General features: G+C 41.7%; 3 protein-coding genes across 8 annotated transcripts in view; 1 reads left to right on the top strand and 2 right to left on the bottom strand.

The window, feature by feature from the left end:
- Positions 1-459: 459 nt before the first annotated feature.
- On the bottom strand, positions 460-13,594 carry nadkb (NAD kinase b). 3 transcript variants are annotated; one of them, XM_058648467.1, is made up of 12 exons: positions 13,491-13,594; positions 10,825-11,118; positions 10,626-10,709; positions 9,787-9,916; positions 8,500-8,608; positions 8,205-8,290; positions 6,889-6,991; positions 6,619-6,785; positions 3,291-3,390; positions 1,785-1,942; positions 1,414-1,496; positions 460-1,321 (listed from the first exon to the last, which is right to left on the bottom strand). In XM_058648467.1, exons 2-12 carry the CDS (start codon positions 11,115-11,117, stop codon positions 1,162-1,164), a joined length of 1,473 nt encoding a protein of 490 aa, XP_058504450.1. In that variant the 5' UTR covers position 11,118; positions 13,491-13,594; the 3' UTR covers positions 460-1,161. The 3 variants fall into 3 exon arrangements, with proteins under 3 accessions (XP_058504450.1, XP_058504459.1, XP_058504465.1); XM_058648476.1 differs by lacking the exon at positions 13,491-13,594 and having other exon boundaries at positions 10,825-13,185; XM_058648482.1 differs by lacking the exons at positions 10,626-10,709; positions 13,491-13,594 and having other exon boundaries at positions 10,758-11,081.
- Positions 11,051-18,952, top strand: gpr160 (G protein-coupled receptor 160). 3 transcript variants are annotated; one of them, XM_058648606.1, is made up of 4 exons: positions 11,051-11,141; positions 13,266-13,553; positions 14,079-14,170; positions 16,363-18,952. In XM_058648606.1, exon 4 carries the CDS (start codon positions 16,382-16,384, stop codon positions 17,270-17,272), a length of 891 nt encoding a protein of 296 aa, XP_058504589.1. In that variant the 5' UTR covers positions 11,051-11,141; positions 13,266-13,553; positions 14,079-14,170; positions 16,363-16,381; the 3' UTR covers positions 17,273-18,952. The 3 variants fall into 3 exon arrangements, with proteins under 3 accessions (XP_058504589.1, XP_058504581.1, XP_058504577.1); XM_058648598.1 differs by lacking the exon at positions 13,266-13,553; XM_058648594.1 differs by lacking the exons at positions 11,051-11,141; positions 13,266-13,553; positions 14,079-14,170 and adding an exon at positions 14,192-14,583.
- A 149-nt stretch (positions 18,953-19,101) lies between these two features.
- Positions 19,102-27,963, bottom strand: part of skila (SKI-like proto-oncogene a) — a 33,025-nt gene continuing 24,163 nt past the window's right edge. For both annotated transcript variants that reach the window (XM_058648358.1, XM_058648365.1), the window contains exons 6-8: positions 25,512-25,870; positions 24,873-25,103; positions 19,102-23,618 (exon numbers count right to left, since the gene is read on the bottom strand). In XM_058648358.1, the coding sequence (XP_058504341.1) occupies positions 23,355-23,618; positions 24,873-25,103; positions 25,512-25,870 (854 nt within the window). In that variant the 3' untranslated portion in view covers positions 19,102-23,354. The remainder of the gene's footprint in view (positions 23,619-24,872; positions 25,104-25,511; positions 25,871-27,963) is intronic.

The following is a 27,963-nucleotide window of genomic DNA, read 5'->3' as shown; positions in this document are numbered from 1 at the left end:
TGTTTTCCTGCTCTCGTTTATTTTCTTTCATTCCACACATGGGCAAAGTGCATCTCTGTGTCCTCTCGAATTCCTAAAAGAGAGAAAATAACTCCCCACTTGTTCTTGACTGCTGCACAGTTATCAGTCTGTTGTATATCGTATTATTATTATTATTATTATTATTACTACTCTATGCTGCTGCTGCTTCTCATCGCACATTTCTGGGGGAAATAAAAATGTTTTATCTCTGGTCTTTCGATCACCTTCGCTGTTCTGAAGACTGTCTCACACAATATTGGAGTATAATTTAATAAAAAAACAACAAATGGATGTCTGGAAATATATCTGTATCTTATTGCAATAAAAACAAAAAAAAGATTAGAAAGCATGTGAGTATTGTAACATTTTCTACATCTTTGAGGAAGTGAAATAATTAGTAGATTGTTGGTTCACACAGAACAGAGCGGACCAAAAATGGAAAGTTTTAAAACCTTTATTTTTTTACAAACTTCGGTTTCAGGGCTGTAACAGTGAATACTAATCGATAACTAAATACTACGTTTTTCACTTTCTTCAGCTTCTAAAAGTTGTGGACAAAAACAAGACATTATCCAGGTTTGGAAAACACTAAACACCAAACAAGAACTCGATTCATCAAGAAAATAATCGACAGATTAAGCGTTTAACAAGTTTCCGATTCTCTGCGTAAAATATAAACGGGCACACAAGTCTGAAAAACTATGTACGTTACAGAAACAGCACAGGACTAAAGATAAACGGAAAGCCTCTGTATCACAAATTAAAAGTGTCTCATCTTGAAAATATATAATAAATAGGTAAATGAGGTCAAATAAATGAATCCTAACATCTTGTATATGTACACATTTACAATTGTCTTATTTTTCTAGCAAAGCTCGTCTGCAGCTCAGTCGCTTCAGGTCATTTACGTCACGTGATCACACAGCAGTGTTTTTATCTAATCTAAATGAGAGACATGCTTTCTCCCTTTGAGCGTCAGTTCATGGGAATGTAGTGAAAGATGATGACTCGGTATAAGATAGTGTATCATTGTACATGCTATTCTGAGTGGAGACGTGTGCTCAAAAGTGTCACAGCCCACTGTTTCCCTTCCCTTTATTCCCTTCATTTCACTCCCTCACTCAGCTGCCGGCCAAGAGTTTAGTTTTCAGTGTCGGACGAGTCGGAGACGTCGGCCAGTCGCGCCTGCCTCTTGCGCACGTTCCAGTGCAGACACTGAGCCAGGCTTTCGAACCAGTCGTACACCAGGTCGTGGCAGCAGATGGACGGCACTGGGTAACACGACGTCGTGATCTTGATGCTGTTGGCAGAGAAACACAGACTTTAATAATCAATAAAAGTGAGGAGGAGCGGGACATTGTAAATGGAATTAACAGTGAATCGAACTCGTACCAGTCTCCGTGCTGGATCTCCTGTCTCTTCCTGCCGTCGAATGACACCCACGCAGTGTTTCTGGCATCTGGAGACAAAGTGATCTGTTTCAGGAGAGAAGAGGACAAGAGAAGACTTGAAGGTCTGCGTGTGTGCGACACTGCTGCTCTGAGCTAAATCCGAGCTAAATGCTAATACATTCATAGTGGCATCGCTATCATGGTTACCGTCTGACTTTAGCATTATACCACGTTGAATAGGGGTGGCTCAAAATATCAATTCGACCCGTTCTCTCGTGCAATACAATAATTGATGGAGACTTAGGGTAAACTTAGGGATAATGGTGGTATGATATATTATAATAATAATAAAAATAATAATAAAAATAATACCATAAGCTCCACCCCAGCAGGGACAACAATGGGCCTGAAGGAGAGCGAGTGAGGACAGATGGGCGTGACCATGATGGCGGGGACATTAGGGTGGATCATCGAGGCTCCTGCTGCAGCTGCATATGCTGTGCTCCCTGTGGGCGTGGACACAATCACACCTGGAGGACAGAAGCAAGACACACAGGCAGTTTAAAGATACTATATGTGTTTTTTGTTTGTTTTTTCAATTAAGTTTGAATTAAAACAAGCTTTCTAATTCTTAAATGTGAATATTCTCTGGTTTCTTTGCTAGTAGTTGATTGATCAAGAAAATAATCAACAGATAAATCAAACATTTATTGTAAGTTACAGTCCTAAAATCCAATAATAATAAATATAATAATAGTACGTTTTACTTGAGGCACCTTTTAAGACATCCACTGACACGGAATAAGCAGGTAATACAAATACCTACAAAGGTCAAACATGAAATACAAATAATATAAACTGGTATCTCATTAAAGGCTAATTCCGATTAGTGATTAAAAAAACAAAACACAGTGGCAGTAAATGTAGTATTTCACAGGGAGCCAGTGCAGGGACGCACACGTCTGTGATAACGAGGACATTTGTGGGACGGACGTCTTGTAACAGACTATTCAACATGTCAATATTAGCAGAGAGAGAGAGAGAGCGAGAGCGTGAGTGTCACAGATGCAGAGACAGCTTTGGCTCTTCTGTCACACTGAAACTAGGGCATTTATTTAGATGAATTATTCACAGAAAGAAAAATGGAGAACATTATAACACCAGCTCTCCCTGCAGAAACACTGCAAACTCATCTATTTCTCTTTAACTTTCCACTTTCCTCCAGACATATGATGCACCATCAGAGGACCGACTCTCTCCCTCTCCCTCTAGGGGGAGCCATACAGATGCTCAAACTGTGTCTGTGCAGTGAAGCACGCTGTCACGATCAATATCCACTTTTTTTTTCACACTTTTGAACAAACTGCAGACTTGGGCACATCTCGAGCCGATTCCCATTTTATTCAGCTCGTATCAGCTCATCATTTTTCTATTCTGTAAACTTGTTTCTCCTCTTTCTCTCATCTGCCCTCATGACTCACCGGCGCCCTGAGATTCATTTATCAGAGCGTGTAATTCATTTATGACCAGTGCATCTGTCAGGACACAGGGTGCTGAGTATTTTCTGTGAATCTGGGGCTGTCGAGTATTTTTCCAGTGATCCTTCCTTCTGCAGCTTTGACATAATATTAATTAACCATATTTCATTCATTTGCATACTTTGTCCTTGTCTCCATGTTAAACACGGTGACTCCACTGTTGAAAATGAGTGTCATCTTTTCTTTCATTTAGAAAAGAAACAAAACAGTGACATTAAAACACAGGGGGCAGAAGTGTGCGTGTGTGTGTGTGTGTGTGTGTGTGTGTGTGTGTGTGTGTGCGTGTGTGTGCGTGTGTGTGCGTGTGTGTGCGTGCGTGTGCGTGCGTGTGCGTTCTCACCGTCTCCCTGCACTGAGGTGATGAGTCGTCCATTAAGGTACAAGTCGACATTGGAGAGGTAAGAGGACGGACCTCGATCGACCACCACCTCATTCAAAACCTGCACACCACCACACACGCACACACACGCACACACATGGACACACATGGACACGCGCGCGCACGCACGCACGCACGCACGCACACAAACACACAGACACACACACACACACAGAGGTACAAGATTAGAACCCTCATCAGAGATCACAGAGATTAAAATATAACTCATGTTGGGGTACATTCAGCCTTTGTTGAGCACATACAGTATATTAAATGTTAATGTTAAATGTTAAAGTGTTACTGCAGTGCCATCTATAGGCCAAATAATATAAATGTTTTAACGTAAGGGTACTGTGTATTCTATTTACGTCTATATCAAGGGAAATAATTAAGCTAATAAATGAATTGCTTTTGTTCAGGGTCCATAAAAGTACTTTTTATGAAGCCAATATGACAAAATAGACTACAAATAATAAAATATGTGGGTTGTGAGAGGATACAGACAAAAAAAACCCCGCTATAATACAACAGCACTAAGCACTGATTTAGATACCTAAATGAATAAATAAATAATATCTTGATATTTTCAGGCTATGTATGAGATATATCAGGATCTAAAGCTGCACACAAGTTCTTTCTCTGGAATTGTGAAAAGTTTTCTTTTGAGATGTTTGTGCTTCTAAGAGGAGAGAGACAATACACTGTAAACACACTCTAAAATGTCTATGATCTGTATTATATGATCTTAAAATACACTAGTTACTAGTGCTGAACAACTAATCAAAATTCAATGACATACCAATACAGCGTACTGCAATTTTCTAATCGCAGGAGGCGCAATATCTGTTAAAGCCAAAATGTGTGTCAAAATATCATTTTTGATGAATTATTGTCGGGATCGAGACACATCTTAGTCTCCACACTGAAGAGAACATATTTGTTTCTCACAGATCTGCACAAATATCACACAGTAATAATTTTAAATACGTTTTTCAAATGAAAATGAGAATAATGATGTAAAAATTACAATCACCTCTGATATCGCAAATCATATCGAAATTCCAATTCAAAATCATTCAGCCTTACTTGTTACCTTTCATTTCAGATGATACCTGCTTTATTTATTTGGCTATTTAATGTTGTGTTAAAAAGTGATGTTTTTTTAAATATCATTTAGTCAATCCCATGTATTTTTCAGTCAGTATAAATAATATTTCACTAATAATGTATTTCACAAATGTATTCAAATATAACAAAATGATGACTACCAATGCAAAAGTCATTACAGATGCCAGATGTGACGAAATCCAAGTCCATGACTCACATCATGATATAGAGATATTATCGATACTGTATATTGTAAAGAGAATTCTATCCAATTAGGTGATTAATGAGTCGCCAATATATGCAGAGCTACAGGTCTGAAAAGTCCCATATGACACGAGGGAAAGTACAAGCAGAGGAAAAAGCTGGTGAGCAGTCAGACAGCCGCGCACAGATCATGTTCCACACTTCAGTCAGTCAGTAAGAGAAAACACAGCAGAGCAGAGCAGAGCTGTGAGGTCTGGCAGATGAACTGACGTCAGCTGAGCACAACCCAAACATCCTGCAGACGTGATGTAATGTGAGGTCCAACTTTGGCTCAGAGACCAGAACAATCCATCACTGTGTTTTATTGATGAGACACTAAACACAAAACCCCAGGAGAAAAGAAAGAGAACACTGAACTGAAAACTGTGTGTGTGTGTGTGTGTGTGTGCGTCTGTGACAGTCTGCAGCAGTGAAAAATGTTGTTTAGTCACAGTGTGTCAGACCGAGAGCGTCAGAGCTCATTAAGTATTGACTGCACTGTTGACGCCACGGTGTCCATGGCAACCGGCTCAACAGGACTTCACAACATCTGACTTTCTCTCCAATATTACCTCTATTATGACTGTCGCCCTGGCAACCCAGCTGATGCTCACTGAGATAGTCGCATCTGCGCGGACACAATTACACCCGGGATGGAAGCAAAATGAGGCTGGCTGACACACACACACACACACACACACACACACACACACACACACACACACACACACACACACACACACACACACACACACACACACACACACACACACACACACACACACACACACACACACACACACACACACACACACACACACACACACACACACACACACACACACACACACACACACACACACACACACACACTGCCTCCATCATCGTTGTGATGCTACAGCATCCTCTGACGTGCGATGATCAGGAATGAAGAAAGTGGACAAAAGGCAGTCGCACCAGCTGTTTATGACCAAACACTTCCAAGAACTATGAAAACAGAGGAACATAGTGTTTCCTTTTAACTTTCCTGTGTGAATTTCCACTGCATCTGCAGCTTTTAAAATGCAATTCCACTCACCAAATAAAAAACAACCCCTTTAGTGCAGCTGTTGTTTGTGTTCACTAATCGTGACTAACGTCTGGTCCGAGTGCTTGTAATTAATGAACATAAAGAAAACATGCAGACCTGGACAAGCAAAGTGTCCTTTACAAAGTCAATGACCTGCTGATTATATAATATTCACTGCCACTAGATGTCTCACTAGCAATAGCATCTCTGACAAATACAAATGATCATCAGACACACCTCCTTCTTCCTTCCTCTTCAGTAAGTTGTTCGTGATAAAGTCTATATGAAAGATGTAATAAATCCCAAAGAAATAAACAAAGAAATGCACAAATAAGTAAAAGATATATGGTTGTGTGGACTGGTACTGTCTCTTGTCCACAGGTCGGTTCTACTGCCTCTGTGCTACGCAGAAGACACTTTGAAATCCTATCTGTAAAAATCTGATCAGTCGCATTCGAAACCATTTGCAGGTGTGGTTTTAATCAGCTTTTTTCGGAACTCATGTGTTTTTTAGCTGTCCAGACTGACAAAAAAAATCAAGCTTGATACAATAAAAACAATGGATATGCTTAAAAATCCAATTTGGACTGCAGTCTAAACAAAGCCATAGAGTTGTGTGGAGCCGATAGACTTAAATCAGCATTGTGTGAACTCATTAGATAATGTTTGAATGGAAGGAACATTTGTTTAAGTACACACTGTACTACAGTCTTTAGAGCTACTGCTCTGCTAACTTTGCCCCAAAAAATTACTACCCTTTAATAATGAGGTCTTAATGTAAAATATATACACTTTTATATATATATATATTGTTTAGATCCTGGAGGGGCTTTTTGAAAAACATGTCCACCATAACATCTTTGTCCTCACCTGCAGCTGCAGAGTGACCTTCCCAGCCTCACTGTTGGTGTGTACTTGAGTAAGAACTCCATTGTGCTCCTGTAGCTGTTGCTGCTGTGGAGGCTCTGGGCTTCTCTGAAGCATGTCTTTCACCACCTTGACCTTCAGACGACTGCGCAGAGTGATGGCTGCATTGCCTTGGGGAAAAGAATCCACATTTAGATGTAAAAGTTAAAATATTTTAAACATCTTAACAAGTTTGAAGATAAACTAAAGTTCTTAGATACATCTGTACTCTACCTTCAAATACTTTGGCTACTTCCGTTTTGTATGACTCAAACTTGAAGGGTGTCAGGAAACCAAGTGAGCCAAGGTGGAAAGCCATAACTGGAGGAACACTTCCCTGCAGAAAAGAGGAAGACATTCGGTCTGAGATCCTCATTATCTACACAACATTCATCGTGTGCAAACTACACACAGAAATACTCCAAGCATTCAGGAATGATCACAAGCATGCAGCTGCTCGTATATAACCATCATTAGCTTCCAGCTTGAAGTGTTTAAGGTAAGTGCTGACTAAAAATAAAGACAATTTAGATGATAGTTCATTCAACTTTTAATGAACTTTGCAGCTTGTAGCAGCATTTCTGACATTTTTGTAATGTGATAAGTGTTTCGTGCTTTGTAAAATGGAACAAAAAACTATGCACTATGAATATATATTATAAAACATTAGCGTTATCACATTTCCTATTCAAACATGATGTCGCTGTTATAACATTACAACACATAACATACGTGTGCTAAGGCTAAGAAAATCACCATTGTTAATATTAACGTTTACAGCTATAAGTAAGTAGCTCACTGTTGACGTTTATTTTACCAGCTAACTAGCCAATTACCTTACCGAGACGACTGTCCCTCTTCGTCAGAAATGTAATCAGCCACAACGTGCTTACTTTTCAGATGCTCGTGCATCGCCATCGTACTGACATGGAAGGCAAGTTCTGCCTTGCAGATTTTGTAAAATAGCTAGCCAGGATACTGTTTGGGCATAACTTTTCCGGTGACATCGCGGCTAACCACGATTACCACTACTGTGCAAGTGCGTCAAGGACAGAAAGGCAGACAAGACAGCGGAAGGTGCAGCGGCAGTTTTGAGAGAAAAACAAGGCTTAAAAACAAATAAACGATTGCGTCAATTATTACATTTGTAGACGAAAGACGAATTTCATAGTCGACGTAATCATGACTAGTCGACTAATCATGGCAGCCCTAATACAAACCCCTTTAGTTTTTTAACATTTTATGTTCAGAAATATCAAATTGACATAAGTATTGAGACCCTTTGGTTTACACTTTGACAATTTTAGTGCATCATAATCTGGCTAAATCTCTCAATATTATGATGGTACATCCTAAAAACTTAATTAAGGAGAGGACTTATTATGAACAACTAAACATTAAAATAAATCTTCAAAACAGTCAGAGAAAAAAATTGTTCGGAATTTCCACAAAATTATATTTCCAAAGTGACAATCTTGCGTTACTGGATTACTGTAAGGTAAGGTAAGAGATCCAAAATCAGATTGATGAAGCAAAAGATGTGTTATTACCTGGAAGAGAGAGGAGGCATAAAGCAGAGTCCCATCTCCACCCAGACAGATGATCAGGTCAATGCAGTCAGAGATATCATCATAGCCTGCAGGTGGATGAAACCACAGCTATAAAACACTCGAAAAGTCTTTAGAAATAGCTTCATTGGGGGTTCAATCTTTTCTTAATGGTTAGTTTGACAAGATTCGGCAAAGAAAGAACTACAAACCGAGTACTTCTGTGTTTTGACAAGTTCAGCATAGAGATATGACTAATGATAAAACAGTGTCCATTGTGTTTAACAAGAAGTCTCACCCTCTCTGAAGGTGCAGAGCTGATTGCGTATGGAGCCGAAGGCCTCGTCCTTTGACAGCGTAGCATCATCTGCGACCCGGCGCTCCACATACACCATCATCTGCTTCTCCTGAAAAACCCAGATGTGCTTTAATAGTGACAACAGCCAAAACACACTCAGACACAGTTGAGCAAAGGCCAAACGTGTAATCTAATATGACAGTGTTTAATGGAAATTTGATACAAGTGTGGTAGCTGTCCAACTCATGCAACATAGCAACATGCAACCACATGTGGTTGTCAGATCATCACGTTATCAGATTAGCACACATTCATACCTGGACTACTTCCTTCCTGTTCTACTACAAAGTGTGCAGCGAATAAAAAACAAGCATAGTGAGGTTTTCTGATGCTAGTATACATCAGTTGTGTTTGTAAAGCAAACATACCTATATTTATGTTTGAGAAACATACAAAATACAGACTGAACATCCATAAATCACAACACAAGTCTTATTTATACTGTCAAAAATTCATCTCAAAGCTCCACTGCGGAACCTCAATCACCCTCCATAGACTTCTCGTGACTTCTGAGTAATTACCAAAGCAGTAGAGTTTCTGACCTACTTTTGTCCCCTCCACTCTCACACACACACAAACACAGAAAGGGGTGATGTCTTGTGATGTTTCCTTCTGCAGTCATTTTGTAAAGTTATCTGCTGTAAATCTGTCTTTTAACATACAATTACTTGTCCAGTGCAACCAGGAGCTGTGTGGTGTGGTGAAGGCAACTACAGCAGCTGTGATTGGCACATGCAGTCACATAGCATTTGGTTTGCTTTGCATTCGGTCAGTGAAGCACACGTTTTCAATACTGCACCATTATGTTGCGATGTTGCGATGGAAATGCGATTGTGACATCTACTGAACATCCAGCTTTATTTTTAGCAGTAGAATCCACTTTTGAAACTTTTCATGGGGCTTAACGCTTTTTTTTTTTATTCCTCGCACTCATAAAATGTCTCAGCGTGCAGCTCGGAAATGTCACCACCAAAAAAACCCACTCAACACAGACACAAAAAACAAAACACTGATATACTGAGATGAATAGAGAGTAACACAGAGTGAGTTGTGTGGAGCTGACAGGCTTAATTTTCACTGTGTGAATTGAACTGGTTTAAATGTAGCACACTTTTTTATATATATATTTAACTGTTACACACCAACAAACAAACAAAAACTCAAAAAGACCCACATCCCATTATGACATCAGAACATAATCACCATACAGCTTTTAAAATAATGTACCTCCACTAGAAATCTGCAGAGTTCTTTGAAAGGCTCCACCAAGCTTTCATCTCTGATTTTTCTGATGACCAGTACGTTGACTGGAGGTTTATTCCATGTGAGCCGCTGGCTGGCCGGGTCCTGGATGTGCCTGACAAACAAAAACAGATACAGACCGTTGACGTGAGTGAGCAAACAACAACTTATAAACACAATAAGAAAGATCTATTACGACATAATTATAATTATTTCACATAAAGCTTCTGTACTGATTATGTTTGAAAATTAAGATTAAATCTAGAAAACTTTGAGCTGATAAAGACAAAGACAGAAAAAGTGATCAAAAAGTTAAAACACAGAACAAAATAGAGTCAGAATATAGTCTGTCTTTTGTTACATTTTCTGGATCGTGACAGCCCCAAAATAGTCAAATGTTGGCATTGTGCATTCTCAAATAAATAAAGCTTACACTGCACTAACAACTGAAGTCATTTAGTGTAATGACACTTTTATATTACATCTGTGTAAGTGAGGTCCAAATTCCAAACTTCAGAAGAAAAAAGTGTATCTTAATCTACTTTACCATTTGACTCTTTGACCTTTGCATAGTGAATGGCAGGCATTTTACAGATAGTATTCAATGTTCAAGGAAAAAACTCTGATCAGCTGACAAAAAGCCTCTGTGATCTGTTCAGTGAGTCATCCCATTGAATATAACATCCAATCACAGCATTCACATCTATCTTATCTTACTCTGTTACACAAGCACTTTGTGTCAATGTCCCCAACAAACAGTAAAAGTATACTCTTGTCAGTTTGTTAAACACAAAGTTTATCCCATTCAGCACCGTCAAGCTTACATGACTGATGTCGGGTTGGGAAGAATACAGGCTTTTGGTCCGAAGTGAGTGGCTGGATATGGTCCATGTAGAAAGTGGGCTCTCCTGTGAGGATTTGAAAAAAAAAAAAAAAAGAAGTCAAAACACCATCACCTCATGTCCTGGGTAGCAGAGTTGTGCCAGTGGCATGGAAGACCAGCTGGCGACCTGCAGTGCAAACCTCTTAGGTGAGCTTTCCGATGTGTCGCTTGCTGACCCAGAGGGCTCCAAGTGCTCGTGTTGGCCTGGCAACCTTCGCCTCTCCATTTCCCAGAGCAGCTGTTCATGACCATCCCCCCGTCGCTGCGACCTCTTCACTTCCCGCCGTCTCCTTGGTGACTTTGATGGGTGCTCCCTGTGCTTGGAGGGCCTGGCTGACTCGGACAGCAGACCAGGGGGTCCTGAGGGTCGCACCATGCTCCTGTCGGGCACTGCCGAGGTTCCCAAGGAGGGGCTGGTCTCCGAATTCTCCATTCTGCAAGGGAAGAAATGCTCTATGTAAGACTTTGAACTTCAGTATGATTGGTGCGGAAGTCACTTGCCAGAAAATTGTGAAATGATCTGAAAAATCAATACTTTTAGTCAACGTAAACAAATCAATAACCAAAACATTATCACAGTCACATTCATGGGAAACAACAGCAACCACAAAAAGGTCCAACTGAAAAAGCTGAAACCAGAGAATCTTTATGGTTTCTTTGGACTCATCATTCAGCAATTTAAATCCAATTTTAAAATTTAAGTCTAATTAGTCCAAGTTAAACACAGATGGTATTTTTTCCTTGGGCCAAACGGGAAGTGAAAAAATACCAAATAGCCACTAGGGGGCTAACCTGAGTTTGAATGGAAGTCAATGGAAAAATTAGCCTCTACTTCTGATTTATTTATAACAATTTAAGATAATGGTTTCAATCAGCTCTCCTTCAATGGAATAATGTTCCCATTTAAAGGAAAATAAATTATAATGAATGGCATGTATCGGCCAATAGCAGCCTGGTTGCAGGTGATGCCTCTGAACTTTTGCTGCCGATCAGGATTTACAAAATGAGAGATTAGATTATTTTGGGTGATGTTGCAACCAGTTGTCACCTGGTGGATCGGTGTCCTGACCTACACTCAGTTATCACTTTATAAAGAACATCGAGCTCAAACTAGTGCCATCCCACATAATTATCCACGTTATGGATTAGATTTTGGTGGAGATCTAGTAAGTGGCTTGGTGGTAGAACTTTGAACTGGAAGGTTGTGGGTTAGATTCTCGGCTCCACTGGCCTACATGTCAATGTGTCCTTGGACAAGGCACTTAACACCACGGTGTGTGTGAAAGTGTATAAGAGACGTGTGAATGAATGCAGTGTAAAGCAGCTTTGAGTGGCCATCAAAACTAGAATATACACTGTGGGAAACTGACCGGCCTTAGCAGAAGTGTGCTGTACTATTTGTTGTTGTTTGTATTTGTATTGTAATCTGTTGTGAAGAGTAAGAAGACAATGTATTGAAATAGATGCAGGTGATCCCACACAAACAGTCTGCTCCACAATAAATTACTTTAAACTGATGCAGCTAGGTTAGGTTGCCTTTTGTATGTGGCTGCTAATGTTATTATTGTTGCCCCTATTGTAACTGGGATTATTGTTGTATTGTTGACGTAGTTGTTGTCACTGTATTATGTAACACAAGCATAGACTATCTCTTAGAGGTCTGTGGGCTGTACTATGAAAACAGAATATTGGGGTTAGAGAGGTACTAGAGTCTAAAAACAGAGTTTACCATGTCAAGAGGTGGCTCTCTTTTTTTAACCAACTGCAAGCTTAACCTGGCCCAGACCAGAATTTATGTTCAGATTTGATCTCATGCTCTTTAAGGTGAATGAAACTACCTGTTCTCTCTTGAGGCACTGGCGCTATGAACAATCTTTAATTTAACATAGCAGCATATCACCATCAACTGGCCCTTGTTTTTAACTGTACATTTAAATGAGTTTAACAAATGTATAACCATTTTTGCTCTGCTCTGAGGTAAAAGAAACATTGGACGATTTAATAATGTAATTAATGATGCATGAGTATGCATCATTTTGGGATAGTTATTGGTGAAGTTGCATGTTAGTAAATAGATATCCCTAACCTCACATTTCCCCTCCAAGTGCGTTGGAATGTCAATAAAGCCTTCATTTAGTAGCAAAAAGTAATGTTTTAAGTGGACAGCTAATTAATAACAGAGCTGCTTCCTTATTAAATAGTGTTCTTTCTCTACAGTATTGTGCAGCACGTTGATAGGTCCAATTTGTGCTGAAATAAGAGTCAAATGACGCGTCAAACGCCTTCTTTTAAATGGAAGGCACAGAGTACCCGAGTATATGGATAACCGACGTCGAGCCAGCTTATTCAGAAAAACCCTGACAGCCCTCAAGAACACAGTTTGAACAGAAACGGAACATTATAAAGTTAAATAAGACGGGTAAATAAGAAACAATGGTTGCATAAACTGCATTATTTTCGCTGCGTGAAACTAATAAACTAATGAATGAGAGTATATCGAGCCAAGGTCTGCAGTATTTCATTTCATTTCACATTACATTTACAAAAGTTTGTTTAGGTCAAATTCTGCCCTTTTCAACAGTGACACCGAGAGACCGCCCAAGTGAACACCTACAAAACTGACGACAAAGACCGGCCTCAGCTTGACAGCTAACGCTACCTAGCAATAGTTAGCACGTTAACCGCTCCGCATCCAACGTGGATACGGGACGAAACGACGCTTTACGTCAAGAAAAATACGCAAACATGCCAACGGTCAAACATGTATTTTAAGACAAACTGTGGACGTCAACGTCTACAAACTGACATTAATCGTACAGAGCCGGGCTGGTTTGCTGTCCTTCGTCGTCTTCTGTTGGGTTTGTTGGTGGTAAGCAATCAGTTCAAATGAGCATTACCGCCACCTACTGGACTGGAGTATAAAGAGATCTGGCAGGGAAAATACTACGACTACTACTAATAATAATAATGATGATGATAATAATAATAATAACAACAATAATCACATATTTTGATTATAATCAATACAATATATTTATGTAATTGAGAAAAATGAGGATGGGGCAACAGTAGCTTCTCAACTGGAGGGTTGTGAGTTTGATTTCTGGATCCACTCGTCTACATGTCGATTTGTCTTTGTGCCAGACATTTAACCCCACCTTGCTCCTGATGTGTGATTGAAAAAAGCGTTGCTTATAGTCGTGCTATAAGAAAACTGGTATAAAGCACTTTTGTGGTTGTGTCACTCCCTGCATTCACAGCACGTTTACACAACTTCCTCATTCAGGGCCTGGTGTGTGTGTGTGTGGTGGGGTGGGGGGGTGGCTGGTGCTCCTGGTTTTAAAACACGCCTTTCAAACAAATATCTTTTCTTTTTTTTTCTTGCTGGTTGCAGAGCTTTTGATGACAATCAAGAGGGAAAAAAACAAAGAAGCAGAAAAGCAAAAGTCACTCCTTTTAAATATCAGATGACTTTCATTCACAAAGGTAATCCATTCATGACTTTTTTGTCTCTGCGTTGTTTTTGAAATCAGACTCTCATGTCTGGTCTTGTCAGGTGTCGTTTCAAAGGTCTGTTTCAGTTTGTTCATTAACATGTTCTTGACTCATTTTGTTTAGTTTAACTGACTGAAACTTGTTCGATGAATACATATACATATATAATTTTCTCTTACCCTTTGCTGCAATAATTCACACAACAGTGTGTGTGAAAACTGATGCTTAGTTCTCTTGTGCCAATATTTGGTCAGTGTCACTTCCTTGTCAGCCTGGGCAGCTTTTCACCATCTTATCTGAAACAGTTCATAGTTTATTACATGAAAGGAGACCCAGCAGGTGTAACGCAGCATGAAAATAGCATTGATCCCAGAGAAGGCATCGATGAGAAAATGGAACATACAGTAAGTGGGATCATTAATCAGCGACTTCACTCATTGGTTTTCAGATTGAGGAACAACAGATCGGTAATTAATGCCACAGACGCAGACAATGATCTGAATTCAGCTTGCAAATCTTCAACTACAAATACTTCAACAGCAAACCAAATAACTAAAGCTTAACGCTATTCAGATATCTAAATAAATATAGATTTCTTTAATGTCTTAACCCTTAGAACACAGAGCAATTCAGCTGCTTTTTTTCCATTACTATGTTAAAACATGTTAAAACATACAGTATATACAGAGGCTATAAGAATGTGCAATATAGAGTGACATATCCTTTTTTTTAGCACCACCTAGACAATCTGATGAAAGAAAACTGTTAATTTTCACAACTATATAAACACACCAAAGCAAAAAGTACTCAAAATGTTTAAAATCGGATTGAATTTGGAAAATTTGGAAATACGTCCCAGTTCAAAGTTCACTCGGCTCGTTTTTATGAACAAAAAGGAAAGAGAAACATTCGAATTTTGTGGCTTCTGCACAGTTATTGCTACTTTATATCCCAACTAAAAACGTGACATAAAATGAATCATAACTTTGACAACACATAAGAAGACGGAAAAGAAAACCTGCATTTTTTTAAAGCCTGAATATGTGACCTACAAACACACACTACTAGCAGCTGCTTACTCTGTCGTAGCTCGACTTCATCAACTCCCGTCTTTGTCCCGGTTTACGAGCACTAGTGGGGAATCAGTTTATTGACTCGAGTGCGTTTGTTCTTTGTGTTTTTAGTCATAACCCAAACTGTTGGTAGCATTTCGCTTTACTCGTCCGTAAACCAAAATGATTGAGTTTTGATGATTTCTTTGTTGTATGGAGCAAAGAAACAAAGAAAATATTCACATTTAAAAAGATCAACAATCAGAAATCTTGCTTTAATAATGACAAAAGGCTTCAAAAAAGATTACTCAATTGTCAAGAGAGAAAGGTGACAGAACAACAACCTCCAGCGTTTAAAAATAGATTTCTATCAGGTTCACTCATACTTAACACATGGAGGAGGGCAGATCTAACAACGATAGGACCACAGCCACAAGAAGGCAGAGTCACAATCAGTGAATACTAACTTAAAATGACTTATACATTGTATATGGGAATGTGACAGCGTTCTGGAGGGAGGTGATGGACAAAATTATTGTGACAATTCTGTCCATAAAAACCCCACTATACCAATTTATTAATGATGCTATATTACAGGCAAAGTGTCTGTTTGCTCTAAATGGGAGCTGGGATGAAGTGTATGGCACAGTGCATGTCAGTGGAGAGGATAACGCTGTTGTTGTTTTTTAAATAAATTGGGTGTGCATGAAGGGATCTGGAAACCATTCATTGATTAAGCAGAGAGCACCTACAGTCTTATAAAATTCAGCTTCACTTAAAATGTAAAACAAACACTGACACCTGTACCTTGCTCTGCACTGCATAGAAAAATAAATAATAAAAAAAACCAATAGCAAAATTGAATGCAGTAGCTGGTGTTTGACCAGAGGGAGGCAGTAGATGCACCAATTTTTCTACAAACATCATTGCTAGATGCACATACAGTATGCATTGGTTTACACCTGAAACATATGTTTTGGTGTTTTGGTCACACTTTACAACCACACATTAGAGGGTTGGTTTTGTTTTGTTTTTGTTTTTTTTTAAATGCTCTTCCGTCAGGCAGAAGCAGCAGCAGAAGCAGTGGTCTCCATAATGATCCAAAGTTCTCTGTGCTCTTCTGGTTAAAAGCTCCTCCAGACAACAAACCATGAACATCTCCATCACCTCCATCCTGCTCGGACTGGGGGGGAAATGTCTGCTCAGCTGGTTGCTGGTGTTTCTCCAGAGGAAGCACATCTGCAGAAGCTTTATGGGGGTCTTCAGTGTGTCCCTGTCTGCGGTGGACACGGCCGTGAGCCTCCTCTTCACCACCATCCACATCCACGGTGACGGACACCTCATGCTCTTGGACTTGCGGCTGACCAGATACCACATATGTTTGCTGGTTCAAATCCTAGGGCAGATCTACAGCGCTCTGCAGTGGCCTGTTGTGATCGCAGCAGCTTTGGACCAATTCTGCACCATTTCACTGCAACCTCTCCCCTCCAGGGCAAAATGGATTGTGCACTCGTTTGTGACCGTCCTCCTGTGGCTCCTCACTGCTCTCTACGTCTTCCTGCTGTCTGACTTTGTTCCCGTCCTGGAGGATGTGTCTCACCACCTGCTGCAGCAGTGCTGGGTGTTTCACACCGCCCAGATCCTGCAGGTCATCACCTTGCTTTTCCTGACTCTGGGCTGCGTAGCGCTGCACGCTGTGTGCAGCACACGATTATTAGAAAAGCCTCCTGTGAAAGAGCAAATCACAGACCACAGCAGAACTCACTCCAGGAGAAGTGTTGCTTGCCAAGTCCTGTGTATATTTCTGAACACTTGGGCACCTCTCCTGATTTTTCTGGCCGTGCTTCTCCTGCTCCCCCTGGGAATACCGTCCTACCTGGGTCTGAATGTTGCCTGGCTCTGCTTCCTAAACAGCTTTTTGATGGCGGTCATTTCATGTGTAGTCTGTCCAGCCTCCCAGTTGGCACGAAGTGTGGCGGCAGTGCCAGCTGACAGCTTGTGTGAGTGGAGGTTTAATTTTAGCTTGGCTGCAGAGAGTTAGAGGGACACAGCATGACTACACAAACCACTTTTATGTAGGACACGCGGTAGACGAAATCAAGTAATACGATGAAATCTGTGGTCTGGTGATGTCTTTCTGTCACTCAGTCCAACACTGACTGAAATATCTCATCAACTATTTAACGGATTAGCGTGAAAATATAAGATAAGTGGATCTTTGGTAATCTGAACTGTTCCGTTTGGTACAGTGTGGTACAAATGTTTCTGCGTTTCCGTTCCAAATCGTATCGTACCAAAATAACTGACTCCAACCGCTCCATCCATCCCTTGGGGTACCGGAATAAAAAGGTACGGCATGGTTAGACTGGCTCCACCCAACAGTCAGCCGATTGGGTGACAGAAAAACTTAAATATCCGCATTCTCTATTCTCGTACAAAGCTTGAAGTCTTGTTGAGACAAACAGCCACAAACCAAAGCAGGTGGATTCAAAAAAGCTGCTGGATTTTCGAAAATCGTCATTCGACGTCGTATCTCTCTGATGCAGCCATCGAAAAAAACGCAAGCCTGACCCAGGGCTGTACCATTCAAAACCGTACTGTACCAAGGTGGAAACACAGACTCTGACCTTTCAACAACTACAGCTTTTCCTTTAAAGGATTTAAACAGAAAAGCAAAGGTGTTACTCACTCTAGAATGGAAGCAGTGGAGGTATCCACTGAAACGCTTCACGTGTAAATGGTCGTCATGCGTCGCCAGGCTGCGGTAACCAAACAGCCATTCAAATCGTGTAAGGAAAATATTCCCCAACACAGGCACGAGCCAGTGGTGTCACATTTAAATGTTTACGCAACGTACAAATGGAGCTTTTCAGAGAAGCCACCAACGACGGACATCGACTGAGCGACATTAGCAACAATTGCTAGCAAATGCACTCTGACAGAACTGTGCTCTAAAGACAAATGTGGACACAAATGTGTCCAAGTTGAAACAGAAAATGTAGGGGGTCCCCAGGACCCTAAAGTGCCTTGAAACGCCCCTGGATTTTTCTCCACCATGAAAAGGCTTTTTAAATTGATCAAAAAGTAAATAAATTAGCTGTCTCCTTACTTAATATTTTAATATTTCACATTCAATTAAATTTTTTTTTTTTTACTTCAGACCAGAGCACAAGCTGATGAGCGCGATAGCACAGGAGAGATTAAATATTCACAGGTAAACGATTCAAAAAGGAGACACGGGAGGAAATAACTCGCCTCAATTTATTTCATTTAGTCAGTGTTCAGGACAGTTTCCTTAAAAGATAATTTAATATGACAAATGATCCCTTTAGTACATAAAATGTGGGATTATTAGGCTGATTCTGCAACAGTTATAGTAAAAAAAAAATATCTCACTTGGAGCTTCTTTGCACCAGATAACGACTGAACACAGAAGAATCTTTTGATTTCTGCTCTAAAGTTTTCTACAAATGGCAGCAAACTGACGTCGGTGGTCGTGAAACTGAGGCGCGTCACTGTTGACGTGTTAATTACTGTATGTTCAGGGGCCGCGACTATAACGATCATTACCATTGATTCATCCGCAGAAACCTTACCTAATTAATCATTCGATCTGCATGTCAGACAACAGTTAAATGCCTGATGAGTTAAAGCCCTGATTAAACAATAAACTGATAAACCAAATTGTTGTCACTGATTAAGTTATTGATCGACTCGGTCGTCTCAGTTCTCGCTGTGATACGCGCACGTGTATGTGTGTGTGTGCGTGTGTTTGCTGTGGGACGCCGCTACTTCCTCTGTTCCAAACCCAGTGCGCAAGCGTGAGGAACGAGGATCACGTGCTGGTGAGAAAAGGCAAACAGACAGCAGTGGTTTGACACTACAGAACTTTACTTGAATTTGATCCAAGTTCATTGTCTATACAGGGCATATTTACAGGATCAGAAATCAGGGAAGAGCAACAAAAAAGAAAAGAAAAGAAAGAAAAAAAACAGAACCCAAAAATAAACACTAGATACAACTGAGGTATTAGCTAAAAGCATTTACAGGTATGTCATTTACTAGTAAATATCAATGATGATAAACAGTTAGAGATGCAGTGTCTTCTGCTTAAAAAACATCTTTTTCTTTTTTTTATATCACAACATGAGGTAGGAGAACAGTGTCTCGATTCATGCAAGAACAAAAGTCTCATCACACTGTAGTATTGGCAACGTAGTATGCAACGGTCATACACAGACACTGCATTTCATGTTTCTCAACAGCATCGTGGGGGGGGAGAAGGGGTTCTTATCAGCAAAGCCATAAATATTTACTTCTTTTTTTTTAATCTTTCTTTTTTTTTTAAATCAATCGAAATGAAACGGTAATATTCTCATCAACTCTCACACCAGCATAGTGTCATCACCTATGCCCTCGCCCTCGCCCACACCCCTCAACTTAACTCAAAGGTCACCTTGGATTAGTTCTCTTCACTCTGTAACTCCTGTATTTGAATGCACCTGTCAAATGTCCACGCTCTCATAACACTGCAAAAAAATATATATATTTAAGAAAAAAGAGAAAAAAAAGGCCCAGCACACCATGTTACAACTATCATTTACTTCTTTTCTTTTTTTCCATTAGTGTGTTCAATTAAAGATGCTAAACATCGCCCCCATGTGTTTACATTTTAAGCACACAGAAAATCATAATAATCATATGAAGTGAATTTGCTATTGTGATAAATTCAAATGTCTTTTGTTGTTGTCGTTGTTCTGATGAAGAGGTCATCGATAGAGATTAACACTGATTATCAATCAGAAAACAACTACACACGAAGAGCTACAAGAGCACTTTTCTTTTCTTTCTCCTCCTTCCCTTTTTCGAAGCTGCCGTGTGTCAGTCAGACGTGGAAATTCAAAACACTCACTCACACACACACACACACTCGCATCATAGCTCTCTCTCTCTTACACACACACACACACATCATTTCCCAACCAAATTCAGCTACATGTGGCTTATACTATCTAGCTTCTGAATCAATAATGACAAACTTGCACATATTCAATGTTCATGCATAGGAGCCATCCCTATAGTTTGTGTGTTACATGGGGGGGGGGGGGGTTCTTCTTCACAATAAACTGATTGGTAGAGTGGCCCGGTGACACTTAACATAAGGGGCAGCAAACATGCAAAAAAAAAAAAAGAGGAATCTTTTTCATTTTTTCCTTCTTCCAAAATGCATTTTCTTAAACAAATATTTTTTTTTCAATTTAGCAGAGAGGATGATGGGTAACAGGAGAAGTTACACAAACAAAGCGAAACAAACGCATCAGCTCAGAAAAGTGGGGAGAACGTGTGAGACAAAGTATTATTTTTCCTATTCTGCCGTTTGTCCTGCGTCACCGTGTCTCAGTAAACCATGCATTTCACTCCCTAACATCCGCTCGACAAACACGTCGAATCCCGACGTCTGTAAAGATCACTCGACATAAGGAAATAAAAAAAAAAGCAAAAACATTTTGGCCGCGTGAAAGCCTTAGATCTGGTCCAATTTTTATAACCTTTTGAAGATTATTCATATAAGAACAGTTAATATATTAATGACTACTGTATTTACAAAGTGAATATAAATCTTTAGTTAATACGTTAAATATTTTTTTCTTTCATAGTTTCAATAAAGGTTTAAATGGAACAAGAGTAGAGTGTACATTTGTGGCACGGGCTTTGATTTCACTGGTTTGCACCTGCACTTGCATTTGTGACCATCAACAAACCACGACTGCACCCTGCCCCGTCTTTAACGTCTGTTATTGTAAAGGGAAGCTGTGTAAGAAAATCTGCATCGAACAGGATGGAGCACAGTGGAATGTCTATCAATTTGCATTTAGAGCAGATGCATAAAAAAGCTCAGCCGTTTAGCCGAGGCCGATCCCCTTTCTCTTTTTGAACAATTATTTACACACACGCGCGCACACACATACACACACACATACAGGGATCTCCTCAGTAGCAATAAAAAGCGCTTTTGCCTGGCAACTGACACAATAAAAGTCCTCTCTTCTTCTGGCTGGATCTCTGCTCACTCTCCTGGGTTTCTACAAAACACTGCACACCCCCAGCTGATCTGGCACAGGAGATGGATGGACGGGTGAGTGAGATTGAGTGTGTGATGACAGTTCTGTGGGAGAGATGGGGGGGGGGGGTGTATCCTGTACAGTCTCACCCGAGGATGGGCAGAGGCCCCCAGACGACAACAGCTGCCCCCATTCTGATGGCACAAAACAAAAAAAAAGGGCTCCCTCTGTACCCCTGGCGCCCAGGCCACCCAGTCTGCTTGTGGGGGAAAGGATGCACCATTCCTCCCCTCCGAGTGCTCCCCTCGGTCCTCCCCTCTCTTCCTCTCCCTGCCTGGTGCTGTTTGTTCAGCCAGGCAGAAGAAAAAAGCACCCCGGACTAACTGCTTTCACCTGCGCCCCACATTCTCTGACAAACAGGGTGGATGTGAAACCGTCTGCTAACAATGAAGTCAAGTGATTCAAAAAAGAAGGAGGAGAAGCCCAGAAAACAGGGAGCCATTGGAGCTTTGATCATCTGCTGGGAACGCTGGGGACCATTGTTCTGCCTGAATGCCCTGCACGGCGCCGACACACTCGAGAGTGTGCGCACATGTAAGAATGTAAGAATGTTGTATGTGCAGCTCCTGCAGCTCCTGCACATACGAGACGCCACCTTTCTTCTCTTCTCTGAGGAACAAGCTTGGCCGGGCTCGGTCAGCCCCCGTGTCCAGACGCATTCCTTTCCCAGGAGACTCTGGAGGAGGGGGAGAGCACATTAAGTGCATTACACTGCTCATGAGCTTGTTCATGCCAAGCCTGAAAAGAGCACAGTGTTTCCTGTCTAGGCCAAAGCGGGTGAAAACCACAGTGTTAAGGAGTTTCCCAGCAGAGGGCAACGGCCCCAGCTTACAGCAATGGAAGGTGTGAGGTCTCTGTTGGGAGGGAGGAGGGCGGAGTAAGGGGTGTGTGTGTGTTTGTGTATGTGGAGTCACTGGGCAGCTGGTGGATCAACCGATAGACTGTTTGGTCTACAACATGAGAGTCCAGGTGCCGCCAGGCAGAGTGAAGAGGAAGCTGGTCTGTGTTCGGAGCAGCTGGAGTCCAGGCCAAACAGTCTGTTAACTTTCTACCTTGTGTGCCTCACACTCAAAAACAGTCATTTCACTCAAGTTCAATGTCACTACTGGCATATTTTCCTTACAACATCTTCTTAGAATCTTTTTTTTTGTACAGTAAAGGTTCTCCACATAGATGTGATATCTTAACATGTTATACTTTTTCTTTCTCTGTATTTTATAGGAAGCAAAAAAAAAAAAAGAAGAAAAAAAAGATTTTGTTTAAATGTCTATGCAGTTTCCTGCATTCGCTGGTACTTGAGCACCTGGGCTGAAGGTACAGAAAGATGGAGAGAAGACACAACCAGGTGCTGTTACGTGTCTGTGGGCACTGGCTGCTGTGCCAGGTAGTATCGCGAAGTGACCGTGTCCGTGCTGAAGTCTGGAAATCTCCAGAATCCAGACTGAGCAACAAGGGGTGAGGTGAAATGTGGGGGGGGGGGGGGGGTTTGTCTCTACTCGGCCAAACTCCCGTCTGTGAAGCAGCTGTTTTTTTTTTCAGTAAAAACTATAAATTAAAAATCATACATGCCACAAAAAATATTTAAATACTGTTAAAAGAGAGGACAGAGGGAACAAAAGAAATAATAATAATAATAATAATAACAATCAAAATTAAAAAAAACACACACACACAAACCATAAAACCTTTTTTTTAACTGATGGTAAATTACAAAAACAAAAGTCAGTCCTAAACTGAAATAAGAGAGAGAGAGAGAGAGAGAGAGAGAGAGAGAGAGAGAGAGAGAGAGAGAGAGAGAGAGAGAGAGAGAGAGAGAGAGAGAGTGGGAGGGTGAAATCCACAACTTATAACAAAAAAAAATTAAAATAAAGAAGCAGCCTGGGAAGATGTGGGGCGCCATTCTGCTTCAGGCTGAATTGTTTATGTCTGTAGAGGCGGTAGGTGATGGGGATAGGAATGAGGGAGATGAGATGCGAGGGGAGGCACTCAGAGGAGTGGCAGTTACTTCTGGCCAGACGCTGGGGCCTCTGAGATACAGGGAGAGGTGGAGGAGGAGTGCGGGGAGTGGGCATTAGGGGGTCCAGTTGAAGGGGTAAGAGGAGGAGAGGGACTGCCTCCCACCGCGGCAGACCGAGCCATCTGCTCCTTGAGTTGGGCGATGGTGTGCTCCAGCTTCTCCCGAGCCTCCCGCTCCCTGCGCAGCTCCTCCTGCAGTTCCTGACGGTCCGCCTCCGCCCGCTCCAGCCGCTGACGAAGCTCCGACAACTGTGGACGACACAGACATGAAGTCAAGCTGTGACTGCGACACATTAGGAGACACGCAGTCTAGTATATATCGATATATCATATAACAGGTGTGTTTATTCTCACATGAACACACGTGAGAATAAACACAATAAAAGTGTGTCAAAAACATCAATATTCATGATACCCCAACCCCACTGTAAAGCAGCAAGTCCTCTCACTTCCAAAGTTATATTATCATACATCTCTAATGTACCAACACGACAGTAAAACATGTAGATTAAAAAGTAAAAGACAAAATTATGGTGACATTTTCTGGGGATGTAGGCTGTGGTGATCCGAACAGGGATCTGGATTCTGTAGTTAGTTTAATATAAACTGAATATACATCTGAATTCCCCAGAAAATATGACAAAAAAGGCACCTGCGCGTGATTTTACCATGAGCAAGGTGACGTGATTTCACAAGCTGGGAATTTAAAAACCTGTTAAATTGAAGATTATAACAAAAAAAAAGGACAATGTTTAACCTAAGTATAGTATTAGTCATACGCAAACATATGCACACCCTCACTCGCAAATTGGCAGACGGCCTGATTTTGATGCCAAGGGGAGCAGGGGTGAGGAGGAGCTGGAGCTTCAATAACAGAGACGAGGAGGAGGAGGAGAAGGATACTGCAGCACTGAGCTCGGGCCAACACAATCTATCTCAAGATTAAGACTAAACTGAAACCTAAACAACGGATCTGAATGCACACATTTTGTCAGTCACTGAAACAACTAGAACCACATCTCAAGGCTTTGGTAGAAAACAATCTGCACTGTTCTGAGTGTAAGGTATGGTCATACTCTTCCCACCAAAACTCAACGAATGGGATCCTCATCCATTGCAGGATTTTTTGGTAATGACGAAGCCATGGATTAAACTACTGACCTCCCACGTAAGAGATCATCTCGTCAGAAAGACAATTCAAACATGTTTTAATTTGGTTAGTCCACCGATCCACTCAAACTGTTCTTCTCTCGACTTCTCAAAGCATCTTAACCTTGCCTCTCACTAATAGTGTGAAATTGGTGCTGAGCTGAAATTCAAAGAACTGAGTAAGGCTTAAGAATTACAGATGAAAGACGCAAAGTTAATTTATTTTGGTGCATCTCCACCTTCTGACGCCTTCTTGGCTTGAATTTGATTCCAACTGGAGTAAGATCTGAGATGAGCGCGATGCAGGCCAGTGTGTATACTGTATCATTCTGACATGTATTAATTCTCCTGTACCTGTGCTGTATAGTGAGCCTCTTGCTGGCGCTGTACCCCAGTTTCACATGCACATGCCTGCTGCCTCAGCTGCTCCAGACGAGTCTCCAGCTCCAGCTGTTCCTGGCGGGCCTGGTTTAGTTGCCGCGCCTGCTCGCTGTGCACCGCCTCCAGCTCACTGCGGAGCTCCCGCTGCTCGGCGCTCAGCTCCCGTAACCTTGCTGCCTCGCCCCCACGCAACGCCTCCAGCTCCTGAGGGCATAAAGACTAAAGTCAGAGGACATCATGATGATGTGATACCCGACTGACCCTTGTCGGAAAAACAGCTCGACATTTCAGCTTCTATCAGGAGACAGGTGTCAAATACACATTTGGATATGGGCGACTGTAATTCTATATGTCCACGCTGTCCAATAATTACACAATGCTATGTATTAACCAAACAATGTCATTTAGATTAACTGTGCTGCTGCTGCTGCGGAACCATCTGGTACCTAAATGTTTCATGTGATATGAGGGAAACATGAAGGGGCCGGTGGAAGGTGAACGTCACCTCCACATCCACATCAAGGACACTTTTAATAAGCGTGGACAGTTATGGTCTAGTTTATCTTGGGCTCATTTATCTTGGTCTTTGTTCTTTCCAACAAACCGACTCACCAGTTCCAGCTGCAGCTGCTTGTGCAGGGTGGAGTTCAGCTTCTCCTGCTGCCTGCTGTACATCTGCATGATCTCCACGACGATCCTGTCCTTGTCGTCCTCCAACCCCCCCACCGCCGCTGCAGCGCCACTTGCGGCGGAGCTCGTGTCTCTTGCCGCTACTTCCGTTACCGGCGTCAACAACGATGCAGGCGGGGGAGGTGGAGGAGGGGTGTGGGCGGCTTTCTTGCAGCTCGGGCTGCTCGTCTCCATGGAAACTGCCTGGGTTTGGCATTCCCGCTCAGTGGCCGAGGAAGCAGCGGCATGTTGGGATTTGGCCTCCTCAGCACTAGCAGCAACGGGAGGTGACGCATGGAGATCTGGGGGGGGGAGAGGAGGATGAAGGAGTTAAAAAAAAGAAAAAAGAAGAAGGAATACAAAAACAATAGGAGGAGGTTTAAAGACGGAGGCGCAAACTCCCGCCTACGCTTCGTAACACCCTCGCACAACCTCACAGAAGCTCACACCTCCTTTCTTACCCTGAACACGCACGCAAGCACAAGCACGGCATGGCAACAGCCAAGGAACGAAACACTCGCCCACAAATTCTCTGTGTGTGACCTCAGACACAGAGAGAAGAGGGAGGAATAGGAAGGCGCTTGTGTGGGAGCTCGCACCACTCCTTCCAACTCTGCCTTGTTTCCTTACTGTGGCCTTTAACGTCGCACATCATGGGGAAACTGATCAAACGGGGCTGTGTTACACTACCACACACACAACGACGACATGTGGACACATGCTGCAGTGGCGCATGTGTCGGCGAGCAGCGAAAGAAGCGGTGACGGAGAGAGCGTGAGGAAGACTGGGTTGTTTACCAGAGTAATGTATTCATACAGTATGTGTGTGTGTGTGACAGGAAACAGCATGCTCTGTACACAGCCTGTCTGGCGCTGGAGAGGACTCTCATTTACGGACTCAAGATGGCTTATGTGTACACACACACACACAGTCACACACACACAATAGTAGACACACAAATAAGAGGAGTGAGTCATTTGGTGGTGGATCAAAAGGATATAAGTAACAGGGGAGAGAGAGAGCACAAAACGAGTGAAAGGCACACAGATAGACTAGTAGTGGAAGGCTTTCAGTGAGCAGAAAAGAAAGAAAGATAGAAAGAAAGAAAGAACAGGCGGAGGATGGGGGAAGTGACAGCAGACTGAGAGGGAGGCAGAAAGAAAGGAAGCCGGAGAGGATGGATGGATAGAACAGGAGGTTCAGGAGGAGACAGATTGGACGGAGAAGAAAAAGGAGAGCACGATGCCAGAGAGATGAGAGTCAGACTGACAGTTCAGCACGGAGTAATAACGGCAGACAGAAACTACTGCTGTGATTCCCTTTCTCACTCTGACACTCCACTGACACACATACACTCACATACTGTACATGTGTATATACACACACACACACAAATACACACACACCTCTAAAGCCTTAATATACACACATTCTAATGTGCACATAAACTCATACAGAGTAGAGAGAGGAGGTCACTGCCTTTTCACCCCTCATGCTCAGTGGTGAGGTTCCCCCAGAGTCTTTATGTGAAGGTCAATGCATGATTATGTGTGTGCCGCTGCAGGCTACAATGTTAACTATGTGTGTGTGTACTGCTTGGTGGTTGTATGTTTACAGTAAGCACGTGTCAGCTCTTTGAGTGTGCTACATGTGCATGATCTGCATGTCTCTGCTGCTTATGTTGTATGTATGCAAATGGACCACACTCACTGTATATGCGCTCCATGTGTTTAGAGGAGACATGTCAGCCCTGATTGTGTTTCTACTGTACAGACAAGCTCGCACAGCAGCGCTGTTTCTCTTCATGTTTAATAATCAATTATCGTCCCTGCTGCCTACCACAGACTGTGGCAATCATTTAACCTTAAACTGGTTCTAATACAAAGCTCAAACATAAATATTTGACAGTGAATTCTAAATACTTTAGGTGCAGCTTTTATGTGATTTCTGAACATGACATTTCAGTTAACTTGCCACCTCAGCCAATCATTTAATGGATGAGTTGGAGACAAAGCTCCTGCCCGTCCACATGTTTTCAGCTCTGCTGTTTTCATAACATAATTCTACAGTGCATGGACATGTGATGCTGCTGCATTTACTGACACAACAGTAGGGTTTTCTTTTATTTAATCCGATTAAACTTGAGTGCAGTGTTTTGATTAAAACAACATGCAAATGAAGGTGTTTGACAAATGGATATCCATACTTAATATGTTCTTCAACATACCATGAGTACTTTAATGACATCGACCAATAATAGGTATTCTATGGCGATGCCTGTTTTTTTTATAAAAGATAAAAGCCAATAATTAAAGCTTTTTTCCTCCATCTGATAAAATATTTAACAGTTTAATGATAACACAAAAAAATTGCTTACCTTCAGTAATCGGTTATT

This window comes from Solea solea, chromosome 1 (genome assembly GCF_958295425.1).
Source record: "Solea solea chromosome 1, fSolSol10.1, whole genome shotgun sequence".
Classification (NCBI taxonomy): domain Eukaryota; kingdom Metazoa; phylum Chordata; class Actinopteri; order Pleuronectiformes; family Soleidae; genus Solea; species Solea solea.
The sequence above is the reverse complement of the archived record's forward strand: the minus strand, read 5'-3'. Positions and strand labels throughout refer to the sequence as shown.